At 52.9% G+C, this 14,054-nt stretch overlaps 1 protein-coding gene across 1 annotated transcript in view; it reads left to right on the forward strand.

The window, feature by feature from the left end:
• Nucleotides 1-12,658, forward strand: part of LOC144723552 (uncharacterized) — a 39,284-nt gene extending 26,626 nt beyond the window's left edge. The window contains exons 2-7 of the mRNA XM_078602389.1: nt 3,361-3,470; nt 6,048-6,094; nt 7,204-7,297; nt 8,421-8,489; nt 8,597-9,766; nt 11,439-12,658. Coding sequence (XP_078458515.1) covers nt 3,425-3,470; nt 6,048-6,094; nt 7,204-7,297; nt 8,421-8,489; nt 8,597-9,766; nt 11,439-11,494 — 1,482 coding nt within the window. The 5' untranslated portion in view covers nt 3,361-3,424 and the 3' untranslated portion in view covers nt 11,495-12,658. The remainder of the gene's footprint in view (nt 1-3,360; nt 3,471-6,047; nt 6,095-7,203; nt 7,298-8,420; nt 8,490-8,596; nt 9,767-11,438) is intronic.
• Nucleotides 12,659-14,054: the final 1,396 nt, after the last annotated feature.

The raw sequence follows: 14,054 nt of genomic DNA on the forward strand, positions 1-14,054 counted from the left end.
CTAGCAACTGCTACTGCAGCAGCAGCAGAAGCAGCAGGAGCTCTAGCAGAAGCAGAATGAGCGCTAGCAGCTGCAGCAGCAGCTCCAGCAGCAGCAGGTCCAGCAGCAGAAGCAGCGGATTATTCCCCAGCTGCAGCACTGCAGCGTGATCCATGCCTACGGAGTTGGGTGTCTTTGTAATTTGATTCGCAGGAGCGATTTTTTTGCTTTCTTTTTTGCTTTGCCGGTGGCGTGGAGACGAAAAATGAAGGCCGCTCAATCGCGCAGACGACGATGGTTGCACGTTGCAATTAGCAATCGCTTATAGCTCGGCATTTCTGCGCTTTTTTTTGCAGAATTAGTAATAATAATAATAAATATAATAACAACAAATATTTAGTTTTAATTATTCCTTCAAATTTGTAAAAACAACAAATATTTTAAACTGAACACGATTAAACACGAACACACGCTTTCAATTCTAGATTTGAAGCTTTTGTGACTGCAAGGATTCATATTCTTAGGTTTTTTCGGTAAAGTCACGTAGGTTAAAAATTAAAATTAATAAAAGTAAAATAAAAATAAAATAAAATAAAAATCACGACGTTTCGGAGGCAACACAAGCTTCCGTCTTCAGGTGGAACCGTCACAGCACGATAGCTGTATCAAGTAAATGAGAGATTACAATGTGCGTACGCAAGGATTGTGCGTGTCGAGGGGACGTCTGTTTTTGAACGCGAGCGACGACGGCTGCTCGTGCCCGCACTTGGAGCGCTCGCTAAATTTGACGCTTGAAATATCTCCACTCTAGAACATTGAGGAGGAGTGGTGGGGGCTCTGTCACAGAGACCAGCGGCGGTGTACGGGAGGATGTGCCACCCCCCCCCCCCCCCTTTTGTTGATTTGCACCCTGCCTTTGATTCCTTACACTCCCCATATTTTGATGTCACCCCGACACCGCGTGTTCCTTGCTACTTTCCTTTACATCTTCGCTACCCTCCCCCCGGCCCCCCAACACCAACCCTTGCTTCGCTGCGTCTCACGCCCTCTCTCACCCCTTTTTCGATTTCCCAGCTCACGCAGCTCACGCAGCTCACAGCTCTCACAGCTCACACAGCTCTCACAGCCGAGCAGCTCTCACAGCCGAGCAGCTCTCCCAGCTCACACAGCTCACAGCTCTCACAGCTCTCACAGCCGAGCAGCTCTCACAGCGCTCACAGCTCACACAGCTCACAGCTCTCACAGCTCTCACAGCCGAGCAGCTCTCACAGCTCTCACAGCTCACACAGCTCACAGCTCTCCCAGCTCTCACAGCCGAGCAGCACCGCGGGCCACACACATCTGTGTCGTGCATGTGTCGACCGTGTACTTGGTTGTGCACTGCGGCTCCGCTGGCTTCTGTCTTGCTGTTGAATTCCATAAATAATAATGATAGCGGTTGGGGTCGGGGTTGTTTTGTTTTTAAAGGAGCTGGATGGGTAATACCATTTGTAAAAAAAAAAATGCACATTGCAGTTTCAGAAATGCCACGGAGAAAGCGTGCTTTGTTCCCCAACCATTGCCTTTTCCCTTTAATAAGATCAATCGATTCCTGCGGGCTCTTAACCCTAATGAAGCGCACGAGCGCCACGGTGAAAGTAATTACGGTAAAAGTATCGCCAAATAATTAAATTATCCTGAATTACAGGATTTAATGGGAAGCTCCAATTCATTATTCCGCAGTAGGCGCTATCGATGGATGTGAGCGCATACATAATGCATGGCTGTTGAGTGTTTGCAGCGAGGTGGCGGGGGGGGGAGGGGATGTATAGGATGGATAGGATAGATGTTTCACCCCATCGGCGAGATTGAAATGCGCTCGTTTCGTCACCCGCTTGTCTGTCCCTGCGTCGCGTCATGAAGGAGTGAACCGGGGTGGTGTTTGTTGCGCGGCGACGATTTTGACCCCGCGTTTATTTTGTGCGGCGAGGGCGGAAGCTCGCGAACGTCGGGAACACGATTTCTGTCGTCTACTCGTTTCTGCGGTGGCGATGCTGCCGTTCATTATCAATGCGTTGAGAGAGAGAGAGGGGGGGGGGCAGTAGCAGCAGCAGCCCCTTGGCCGTGAGAGGAGTCGCCGCGTAGCCCCCTCGTTCCTGGGAGAGCGCAGGACCAAAATCATATGAACGTTGACTCGCAAGCAAGAAGATGTCGCTCAAGCGGCAGAGCGATCGGCTCACAAGCAGAAGGATCCGAGTGTAATACCTGGTTGAGGGGTGGGCGGGGGGGGGGAGGATTGACTTGTCCCCACCATCCGCCTCCGGGTTCGATAAAATTAGTTGCACTTTGAGGGTTCTTGTGGATAGATTCACTCCCCCCCCACCCCATGCAAACGTGGAATTTGTCACCACGGAATCTGCAGGGCTGTGCACATGAGCACCAAATAATACCTCCTTTGTGCTCATTTGTCTGTAAGAGATGTATTCTGAACCGCTTTACGACCGTGCGTAGCCAACCGTGCGAATCGGAGGTGCCAACCAATTTGAGCAGGACGTGTCTTTAACGTTTGTTTTTGACCGGGATGCGAATGTGGATTTTTTTTTATTTGCCCAACGGCACGCTTATTTTGCCCGAAGTGGTATCGCCTGCCTGCACGACGCGTGATCTTTTCAGCGCAACCCGTAATGCTGGAGACGGCATCGCGCACGCGCGATCGATCGGCACCCTCGGGCGGCTGCGTGTTTGTGTCTGGAGCAAATCAACTTTTCCCCCCTACTCTCGTTTTTTGTTGTTGTAACGCTTGACCTATTTTAAAGGAACATTTTAATTTACGTCGCGAATGCGTCCACAAGTGAGAATCCTGTGACTCGAGATCAACTCGCACCATTCAGCTTTGCTTGTTATTTTTTTTGTTTGCAGCGTGCCCCGATTTTTGTTTTTTGTCTTTAATCCTACCGACAGAATAGCACTGCCTCCGTTTTAGAATTCTGGCCACGCAATGAGTCGCCCCCCCCCCCCCCTTCCTTCCAACCGCCATCCCACCACCCCTTCCCTCCCCTCCCCCCACCTCTCCATTACCCCCCTCCCGACGTGGCTTTAAAAGCAGCCGCTCCCAGCAGCAGTCTCCACAGCGCCGCTTTGCTGCTGTGAGCACGTGCGCATCAGTGTGTTCGCGACTTCATCTCGCCACTCGTCTTGCATACTTGCTCAAACAATAACCACACGGTGTATTGTATATCTATTTTAGCAAAGCGCTCCTATATCTAATACGCGTTCTATACAAGCTCTACACCCACTCCCACCCACTCGCGATCCCTGCCCGCAGCACCGCGCGTGCACCAAAAGGGATCTCAAGTTTTGCTCCCCCTATAGAGGGTTGTGTGGCCGTGTTGTGCGGTTTAGGCGACCCAGACATACGCCTATTGCATCCGTCTCCTGGCCCAGAAAGCCCTCCGAGCTCTCCGAGATGAACCGCCTGCTGCTTGCGAGCCTCTGCGCCTGCCTGGTTGCCGGTGAGTGGCGCACACATCCACAACCCTCATGATGCTTCTTCTTCTTGGTTATTCAATCTTTGCCGGATGCTAAAAAGAGGGAACGGTGAAGGGGGGAGGGGTGCACGCTCAAAATGTGACAAAAGCTGGACACACGGCGGCCTTAAAATTAAAATAGAAAGGCGTTAACAGATGACGTTTTCAGGCAATGGCACTTCTGCATGTCCTGCAAATAGCTATGGAGAAGGGTCATTGCCTGAAACGTCGCCTATTGTATAATTTCTGTTTTTGAGGCAGTGTGATTGACGAACGTGTCGCGTTTGTTGTTCGTGCACCACTGCCAAACGCAGCAGCATCGCCAAATAATCCGTTTAAATGTTGCATACAATGTGCCATGAAACAGACCTGGCACATGGCGACACGTAGCGTCTATGCCTGCGCCAGTCGCTGTGGTCTTGTGGTGGTATCGCGTGGTAGCTCTTGTCCTTGTTACCCACGTCGCTAACCCTCGACGCAAATATCACGCACACATGGTCCCAGATGTTACTAATTGAAACGATTGCAGTGCTTTTTATTTTTTACTCAATTGGAATCTGAATAGCAATCGATCATCGCCCCCTGCTGCGAAACATTTGGCAGGACTCTCCGAGAAAGGAGTCGTGAGACTCGGGCGATGCTTTCCTGCTGGGTAAAAAAACCGAGCGTAACAAATAACACGCTGGAGCGTGCATTAGCTTCTTCAGCACCACGGACAGCGCACGCGGCGGATTGCTGCTTGGAGAGTGGTGCCGGAGAGTGGCTGTGTAATGGGCAGTGAGTGAATGAGAACATCGTTTCTATTCCGCTCGTAACTCGTTTTTTTGGTTCAGGAGGGTCCTGCCAAGGGTTTGGCAGTAGATTTACAACCGAGTAAATTTGCGGGTACATTTTCACATTTGGCAATTTTGAACCATGACGCCGGCACACAGTGGCCTTCCTTTACAAGTGGCATCACGGAATCTTTAACATCTCACGACGAAGCAGACGCTTACCAGTATCACCACCCATCATTTACGGTTCTTGCACGAGCAGTATTAACTAGGTCGGCCGCTGTATTCGAACCGTGAGCCTCTGCAACGAGTGTCGAACGCGCCACCGCTGACCCACTTCACCCGCCAAACGTGATGATCACGGACAGCAACGTGACGATTGACGAACGTGATTTATTGGCTCACGACTTTAGCAGCAAACATCTGCAAGGAATGCGTATTCGTCGTGGCGATTCTTCCTGTGGTTCTTGAGTTAGCTTGCGGAAGCGTTCATTCATTATTTATACTGGTAGGAACCTCCCTGGTTACACCAGCCCACAAGGGATTACTGTGTCCGTCCGTCCGTCGTGCATCCAAAAATGGGAGGGGTGGGGCTGGGTGGAGCGGGGAGGGTTGGGAGGGGCTGGGTGGGGAGGGTGGGGAGGGGCTGGGTGGGGAGGGGAGGGTGGGGTGGGGAGGAGCTAGGTGGGGGGGGGGCTGGGTGGGGGGTGGGAGAGGTGGGGCTGGGTGGGGAGGGGCTGGGTCACCCTGTGGTGCCCTTATAAAACTCAACGTTTAACCTACTCACGCCGGCTTGTGCCCGCCCTCACAGTCGGCCATATTTGCGGAATACACCACGCCGCCGTTGACCCTGGCCATTGACCGAGCAACCCAACGTTCCTACCAGCTCCCTCAGCAGGAATGTGTTAGAGAATGTAGGGCAAACTTGGATGCAACTGGGAGTGTCGAATGCTAAGTTCTTGAGTTTAATATCATGAGCAGTGCGCATTGTATGGAATATCATGATCTCAGAAACGTCTGAGAAAGGACACAGCACATATAGAGTTTAAGATATGCACCGAGTACATTTGATTGTCAATACAAATCCTATATGGTGTGTGCGATTTTAAATATAAATTATAAAAATGGACTTGAAAGCGGATTATCAGCTAATCACAAACTCTCAGACAAAGCAATTGAAAGGCGAATTCGCCCTGCGGCTGAATCTCGAAAAGGCTGCTTTTTATTTGGCCGTTTGAAAGAAGAAGAATATATATTTTTTTATTATCGATGACTAACTTGCAATGAAAGGTGATAACAAATTAACTGTTTCTCAATGTGCGCGTGTTTTTTAAGCACTAAAATTTACCGGGGTGTTCACGGTATCTGTTTGTAGTGCGTGAGACTATTTGGGAACCACGTGGCTCATTAGGAATTGTGCTGTCGATGTTGGTGATGGGAGCCTGATTTTGAATTACATTTTTTACACGTTGCCTTCCCTATAGATTCATCCCCACAAGTACACACATACTCACACTCTGCCTTGCTCCAGTCGCACACGATGCTCGTGGGAAATGATTTGCGAATAATCCCGGAGAAAAAAAACTGCTAACCTTTCTTTTTAAGAAGGTGCGAAGCAAATGCACGTACGTTGAACTTTGTTCGCGCCGTACATAGCCGACCGTGCAAATCTGAGTTGCCGGGGGAAGGACAAAATGCATTGACATGAGGTACTGTAACGAACCGCTTCCTTACGTCCACGCGTGTGATGTAGGAATAGTTTCTTGTTTTGTTTGTGTCTCTTCTTCAGTGTCGTCCCTTCCCGTGCCGGCGACTTTGCTGACAACAGATGATGGCGTAAGTAAAAAAAAAACTATATATATGAAAAAACAAATCGTCGTGCGAAATTCTCCGCACAAAAACTGCACTGCCTGGAGGGGGGGGGGGCGGCGGGGGAAGGGGGGGGCGGCGGGGGAAGTGGGGGGGCGGCGGGGGAAGGGTGGGGGGCGGCGGGGGAAGGGTGGGGGGCGGCGGGGGGAGGGGGGGCGGCGGGGAGAGGGGGCGGCGGGGGAAGGGGGGGGGCGGCGGGGGAAGTGGGGGGGCGGCGGGGGGAGGGGGGGCGGCGGGGGAAGGGGGGCGGCGGGGGGAGGGGGGTGTAGGGTGCATCTCGCGCACGCGAGCACTCGTGTAATTTAATGACCGTGCTTCACGACAATTTTGCCTCTCGCTGCACTGCATCTGTCACGACGGCGTCGGTGAACATGTCAGCTGCTGCTCATGGAGGTGGGGAGAGGCAGCTCGACGGCGAGGAAGTAGACGTTGCAGAGCAGCGAGCCGAGCGGTGTTTCAATCCCCTCCTCAATTGGCCTCATTTCTTTCGAATCTTTTGCATCGCATCGACCGCCATGCTGCGAATGAAACCGTAACGTGAACGTCGCATGGGGCTGTACGCTTGCATCGAGGTGTGGGGTCGGGCAGCTAGCATTTTGCCGCGACCATTTTTTGGTGCGTTTTGTCACGTTCGTACGTTCGCTACAGTTGTGCAAGTGTGGCCCTTTAATAAATAAATAAACATGCAGCATCAATGTCACAACAATTTTGACGCGAAGCCGGTGAATAATAATTTGGGACCTATTCCTGGACTCTGATTTTTAGCACGGTCGGCTACGTACGGTGCGAAAGAAGTCATACGTACATACGGGCGCCTGTGCGCGCACACACACACACACACAGCTTCTTGGCCTGTACATTTACCACCACCTCCGTGCGACGCCTGCCTCCCCGCGGCTCGATCGTTAAAAACGGGCTCGAGAGTTTCGCGGCCAGCTGCTGGGTGACCTCTCTGTGACCTTGACCCCAATCATCCGCCAACCCCGCTGCCCCCGCCGCCGCCACCGCCGCCACCATCTGCCCGCCACCTGCCCGCCACCGCCATCCACCTCGGGAGTAATTCCTCTGCTCGGCAGGTGGCGAGGTGTGTCGGTGAGGTGGTCGCTCGCGCCATCTCGGAAGCCAGCCCTGCGCCCGCCACGGAAAACTGCCTCCGCGTGTTGCGAGAAGGTAAAATGGACACCGGAAGCAAAAAGGCTTCCGCCGGCATGGGGACAAGGGGATGGATAGATGGGTCGATAGCCGTTGCATGATGGTAATAATAACAACCGAGAATGTGTAGCTCGCACACTTTTTCTCTCACTCCTCTTCAAAGAGAGAGCGAGGGGGGATGATTCGGAGCCTGAGCTTTGTGGCCCTATATTAAAATGTTTGGCCAACTCCATCGATGAGCGTTTATACGTGGGGGTGTGGGTGGGGGTGTGGGTGGGGGTGGGGTGAGGGGTGGGGTGGGGTGAGGGGTGGGGTGAGGGGTGGGGGTGGGGTGGGGGTGTGGGTGGGGGTGTGGGTGGGGGTGGGGTGGGGTGAGGGGTGGGGTGGGGTGAGGGGTGGGGTGGGGTGAGGGGTGGGGTGAGGGGTGGGGTGAGGGGTGGGGGGTGGGGTGAGGGGTGAAGGTGGGGTGAGGGGTGGGGGTGGGGTGGGGTGAGAGGTGGGGGAGCCAAAGCACCCGGAGACAACCCACACGTGCGAGGGAGGGGGCGGGGTAACACTCACTTCCCATACAGGTGGGAATTGGTCCACGAATTGGTGAGTTCCACCAACCCTGACCCCCACAGTGCGCGATGCCTGCAGTGCACGTAGTGTTCATTAAATGCCTTTTGGAATTCTGGCCGCGTGAGAACCGTAGGAGATTGGTGGGCACCCTGCGGCCTTTCCCCCACCTCGTGGTGGGCCTGGTTTCAGTGTATTTAGGGCAGCGGTCGACAACCAAAATAACAAGCAATTTTTTTCGAATTCGGTGAAGAGGCGCAATGCAGGGTGAATAACATCACGAAGCAGCGGTCCTCGCAGAGACGCATGCGGCTCCGGAGCCGCGGGTTGCCGAGCCCTGGACGAGGGTGGAGGAGGGTCGCTCGTGTGGCACGCCAACTCGTCTGGGTCGCCCATCACTGCCAAAGGAGATTTCATCTCTGGCTGGGAGGCTGGATCAAGAGACCATTGATGCCACCGCCTCGACATCGCTTCCTTTCCCCGTGCGCCGGCTCTCGACGCTGCGTATTGAGCGCATGGACAGTAAAATACAGCGCGGGAAATCGCGTTCTGAAAACGTGTAATTTTATTGTTGTCTTTTCAGATGAAAGAATTAATGGCTTTCTTCATCGTAAAGATTTAATACAAGTGCTGCAGCAACTCTCCAGGCACGGTGAGGAGAATTTTAAAAGAAAATAGACGTTTTGTGCACGTGTGTTTGTTGGAGTTTAATTGAGAGTAGTTGCGGCACGAGTTGACGGTGATTGCCCCTCTCCGCAGCTGAACTAATCGAAGATCGGCGCCAACAAGAGGCCCAGAGAACGGTGGTGCCGGACATCGGGGCCAATCGCCCGGTTGAAAGTGACAAAGGGGGAGAGGATCGGCTGGGAGGCGCGGGAGAGTGGGCCCAGCACGGCGGGGAGGGGGCGCGTGAAGGGGCGGCAGGAACGGGGAGAGCGACCACGGGAGAACGCGCGCATCTCGTCAAGCAGGGGAGACCAGGCGATAAGGCTACACATGATGATGATGATACATCGGCAGCCGTCGATAAAAAAAACGTAAATTACAGGAACCGCGGTGTGAGCCGACGCGGAAGTGAAGGTCTTGGAATCGAGGAGAGGAACGTTGAGACGGGATACGAGCTGCGTGGAGATGGCCTTGAGCACAACGCCGCTGAGCCTCGTGGCGTCGTCACGAAGGGCGACGGCGTCGGCGATAACGACGACGACACCCGCGAACGTGCCCGTGGGGACGGGGCGACGCGGTCGATTGAAAGAGAAGACGGCGAAGACGGCCGAGATGATCAAACCGGGGGGGGGCATCACGACGGGGCGAGATTTTCTCAGCAGCCCAGCGACGAACGCGAAAGTGAACAACCCGCGCCGCTGACGCTTTCTGAACAGGAACGGAGCGCGGCTCCTAACCACCACGAAGGCGGCGACGACGACGACCGCCACCAGAATGCCGGTGGAGGCCATGGAGAGGCGGAGGAAGGGAGAAGCTCGAGGGCAACGGATCTGCGAGCCGGCTTGCGTGAGCGCCGTGGACGAGAGGGCGAGTCGGAGGGCGAGAAGGTGGAGGAGGAGCTCATACGGATGACGCTGCAGAGCGTTGGTGGGAAGGTGAGCACAGGGGAGAAACCCGCGCACCATCCGGGCTCCACGGGGGGGGGGTCCCAGTCGAGATGCCGCAGACGATGCCGCCGTTGCCGCCGCCACCGCCGCGTTGCTTCCTGCGGAGAGGGAACGGAGCGACGACGCGCCCGGCGTCACGCTGGCGCTTGGCGACGCCGCGGTTGCAAAGCGAGAATCTGCTGCTGGTGGTGGTGGTGGTGGTGCCGCCGCCACGCGCCAGGCGGGAAGGGAGATCAGCTCGGAGGGACTGGTGGGAAATCCTCACGGTGCCGCGGATCGTGGCAGTCGTGCGGCGGCCTGGAGCAGCAGCGAAGAGGTAACGTCCCTTTTTTTTTTAGCAATTGCACGGTGTCCATTGTGCAGGTGCGTCTAGACAGCCCTCTTTGCCAATTTGCTGCTCGATGAGGGCCTCCCCCTACAATGGCGGTCGTGGGGGTTATTTTAGTGCATGGCACGACGCAGGCCAGTACGGGGTGGTGAAGGCAGGGGGGCCATAGACGTGGGAGCATAGAAGTGGAGGACAACTATGGATTTGTCTGCGCTGCCATCCCCCAAGTCGTCCCAGAGGCCTGTGACAGCCGGTTGGTGCACGGTGTCTGCCCATCCTATAAATTATCCAGGCTCAATTTTGCTTAGCTTCTGAGATCATAAGTGATTGGGTGCATTCCAGGTCAAAGACAAAATGCGTGGTAACTTATAAAAAATACAATTGAGATGCGTACCGTGTCTACATGCGACCTCTTCCAAAGTAGGCTCGCGTGCCGAAAGGGATTTTTTTTTGTAAGGAGCGGGGAACGATTGTTTTTAAACTCCTAGAGGGCCGGAGGTGGGATTGAGATGATATTGTTGTTGAAGTGTAACATGGAAGCAGCGAGGCAGAAGAGAAGAGGAATGTCCGGGGCCGAGAATCGATCGTGGGAAATGTCTCGGCAGTGCAGATGACCAGAGAAAGTGAATTATACTCAACTTAACCCTTTCCCGTTCCGAGACGTCTACAAGTTGCAGGGTGGGTGGTGTCCCGCTCACCGCTGAATCTTGCAACGCGCAAGCGGCTCGGTGTAAATTTTATTTGCAGAGGCGTAGCGCCGTTGTTCTTTAGGACGTTTGCACTCACCGCCAAGAACCGTAGCGACACGACCGCACTGCACGACAGCTGGCGCCAAGCTGTGCCGCACGCCCTCCCGCATGGCCTTGTGGGAGCCTCGGTCCCGATAAAGTGATTTTATTTTAGTTTTTCTTCCGGTTTCGTTAAGATGATGTCCACGTACGTCATCGGAATGGAATCGGAAGAAAAACTGGTGACGTGCACGCACGTCATTGGAACGGGAAAGCATTAATAAGAGACGACACACGAATCCACGTGAGACTTGATTTTAATTGGTTTTCAATCGGTGCGAATGATCTTCCGTGACAATATCGTAAAAAAAAGAAGTGTGAAACAAATAAAGGAAACCTTCATACGTGGAATAAAATTCAAAGGGCAAAAGAGGAACACGTGGATAAAGGGCACAGGTTGATGACATAATTCAAATTTAAGAACGGTGAGTGGGCTTCGGAGAGAGGAAACATCGCTTGGAGAGACGATGTATGTATGTTGAACTTCTATCGCACCGTACTTGGCCAACTGTGCTAATCGGAGGGGTAAAGTGTAGGTACTCTCACCTCTTGCACAAAAGCGTCTGGCCACCATTAGGAGGAGGTGCGGGAAGCGATGGCAGATGGTCAAGAATAATGATGGGAGTGGCAGCCAAGGAATGGAACGCGTCTGGGTTTTACGTCCACAGGGGAGATGGAGCAATGAAACGTTCCCAGGGGTTTGGATCATTACGTTGCGGGACCAGGAGATATGGCGATGGCTTGGGGGGGGGAGGGGCCGATTTCATCCAGCAGTGGATTGACCACGGCTGACGATAAGAAAGTTGAAAAGGTAGCTTTGTGTCGCTGTGCACAGTGTGAAGCAAATTGTGTCTGGCGCTGTTCTTTTGCAGGACAAAGAACTCTCAGAAATCGCAGCGATGGAGTTGGAACTGGAGAACATCGTTAACAAAATTGAAGATCTCAAGAGAGGGTAAACGTGCTTAAGTGCTTGGTCACTGTTAACTTTATTCTTAAATTATCTTTTTAGAAGATTTGAAAACCGGGTGGTTTGGGAGATTTGTAAACACTTTTAATAGTTTTTTTTTTATATATATGAAGTATTGAAGCAACAAAAAAGAACTGAAAGTTTGATGGAAGCGCATTTTGTTGACTCGCTCGTAGAGACAGGCTATACTTTGTACATGCCCTGTGTGCTATAGATTTAATCACTTTCAATCGCACACGGGAGAAGTGACAATCGTTTTAACCCTTTGCCATTCCAATGATGTACGTCATCCGTTTTTCAGGAAGAAAAACCAAAATTGAAAGTAACTTTATCGGTACCGAGGCTCCCACAAGGTAATGCGGGAGGGCGTGTGGCACAGTTTTTGGCGCCGGTTATCGTACAGTGTGGTCGTGTTGCCACAGTCTCTGCGGTGAGCGCGATGTCATTTTAAAAACTTCTTCGCCACGCCTCTCTTAATAAAATGAACGCAAAACCGATTACGCGTTCCGAGATTCGGCGGTGAATGGGTCGCCCGTCCGTCCTGCAACTCGAGACGCGCGCTCGGGCGACGCGGTAACGCCGTGCCCCCCTGGGTGCGTCGACCGAACGACGTCGGACGTAACGATCGAGTCTTCATTCCGCCACCCCTCCCCCCGGGGGTCCCGAACTAACCTGGGCCACGAAGCAGAATTCGGATGCCTTTCTTGCGACGGCAAATGATATTAGCACGGTTTAGTTCCGGCCCGGGGAGACGGAAAAGAGGCAGTGGGAGGAAAAAAGACGACCTGCAACCGTGACGGCAACCTGGCGCTGGTTCGGTTCGGATGTGCCGGTGGAAAAGAGCGGCACGTGACAATCGTGCTTCGACTTTCCGTCCAAACGCACGCGGGGTCACAACGGCTCCCGCTGACTTGAAACCCGTCTTGGCAGGCGTATGTGCGTTTGTGTGCGCGCCGTTTCCTGTACGTTTTGTGTCTTTTTTGTTCATGGGTTCTCGTCTCTGTGGTGTTAGAGGTGTGCAGTCGCAGAACAATGCGTACATTACACAAACGCATTATCACTCGCTTGTCCTCCTTCTGTGCGTTACTCTATAAAGAAATAAATTCCTATTTGACAACGAACAAATGATAATGTGTTTTTTATTTGAATCCGTCTCGCAGTTAATACATCTAATAGACTTGATCAGACTTTTGTGGTTACAGTTCTACGGTCGACATTGCAACAACGATTGTAAACGAATGCTACCCGCGATAATACTCCCACCCGTTTATTTACCCAGGACAGCCGCAACGAGTCCTCAAGATTCCTTTTTGTCACGAGGGTCGTGCACTTGGTGCGCGTTTTCGCCAAATTCGCCCCACGTGGTAAGAAGCCGGAGGTCTCCGATGGAGAAGAAGAAACCCCACGTGGGCGAGGAGGGGGAAGCAACGCAGGACAAAGCTGGCAGTCACCAGGTGTCCGTGGTGTCACCGCAGGTCCCCTGCGAACACGAGAATTAATATCCCAATGGGGTTTACCTGTCTCCAAAATAACCCCCCCTCCCCCCTACGGCTACAGCACCTGGCGTTCCCATGCAGTTGCCCATTTAACCCTTTGTCAGTACCAAGGCTCTCCCACAAGTCCATGCAGGAGGGCGGGTGGCACAGATTGGGGCCAATTATCGCTCCGGTTCTCTGCGGTGAGTAACAATGTCTATGTAAAAACAATGGCATCTGCTACGCCTCCTCTAAATAAAATAGGCGCGGAGCCGCTTGCGTTTTCTGAGATTGAGCGGTGAATGGGACACCACCCTGCAATTTGTAGACATCTCAGAACGGGAGGGGGAGTGGGATACTTTCCCAATGTTTGGATTAATCTGAAATTCCCGCAGATGCGGCCTCGATGCGAAATTCCTTATCCGGGGAAAAACATTTTTGTATTGATCCGACAAAAAAATGTGACATCACTCTGACTGAATGCACGTACGTGGAACTTCTTTCACACCGTTCGTCGCTAACCGTGCTTAATCGGAGGTGCGGGGGGGAAGGAACGTGCTGCGGTTTCGTCACCAGTCTCATTCAGCGGCCGCCACCCCCTCCCGGTCAGCGCTCTCTCGCTTCCCGGCACGTTCCGCCCGCCGCCTCTGATTCGCGTTGGCCCTGTGACCCCCCCCCCTCCCCCAACGTGTTCCCTCTCTTCTGTCTCCTCGGTATAAATCCCAACGTGCACCTATCATGCAACGCCTTTTGTTCCATTTTTTTGTCGGTGTTCGCGTGTTTTATTTCCAAACAACATGTCATGACGGGTATTACAATAGCGTGCACTGCAAACTCCAGCCGTATTGTTGCGTTTTCATTTTGCAGTACAATTTTCCAAAAGCACTCCCGACCTGCCCTGCTCGTTAAACCTATTCATTAATTTATTTTGGTGTTCTATTTTTCAATAGATATCCTAGATATACGCACACGCACACACTCCGTTGTGTATTTCAGTTGTGTCCTTTTTAAAATTGCAGCCGTAATTTAGTTATTCAATCGTTCCC

The sequence above is a fragment of the Lampetra planeri genome, chromosome 18 (assembly GCF_965212315.1).
Source record: "Lampetra planeri chromosome 18, kcLamPlan1.2.h2, whole genome shotgun sequence".
Taxonomy (NCBI): domain Eukaryota; kingdom Metazoa; phylum Chordata; class Hyperoartia; order Petromyzontiformes; family Petromyzontidae; genus Lampetra; species Lampetra planeri.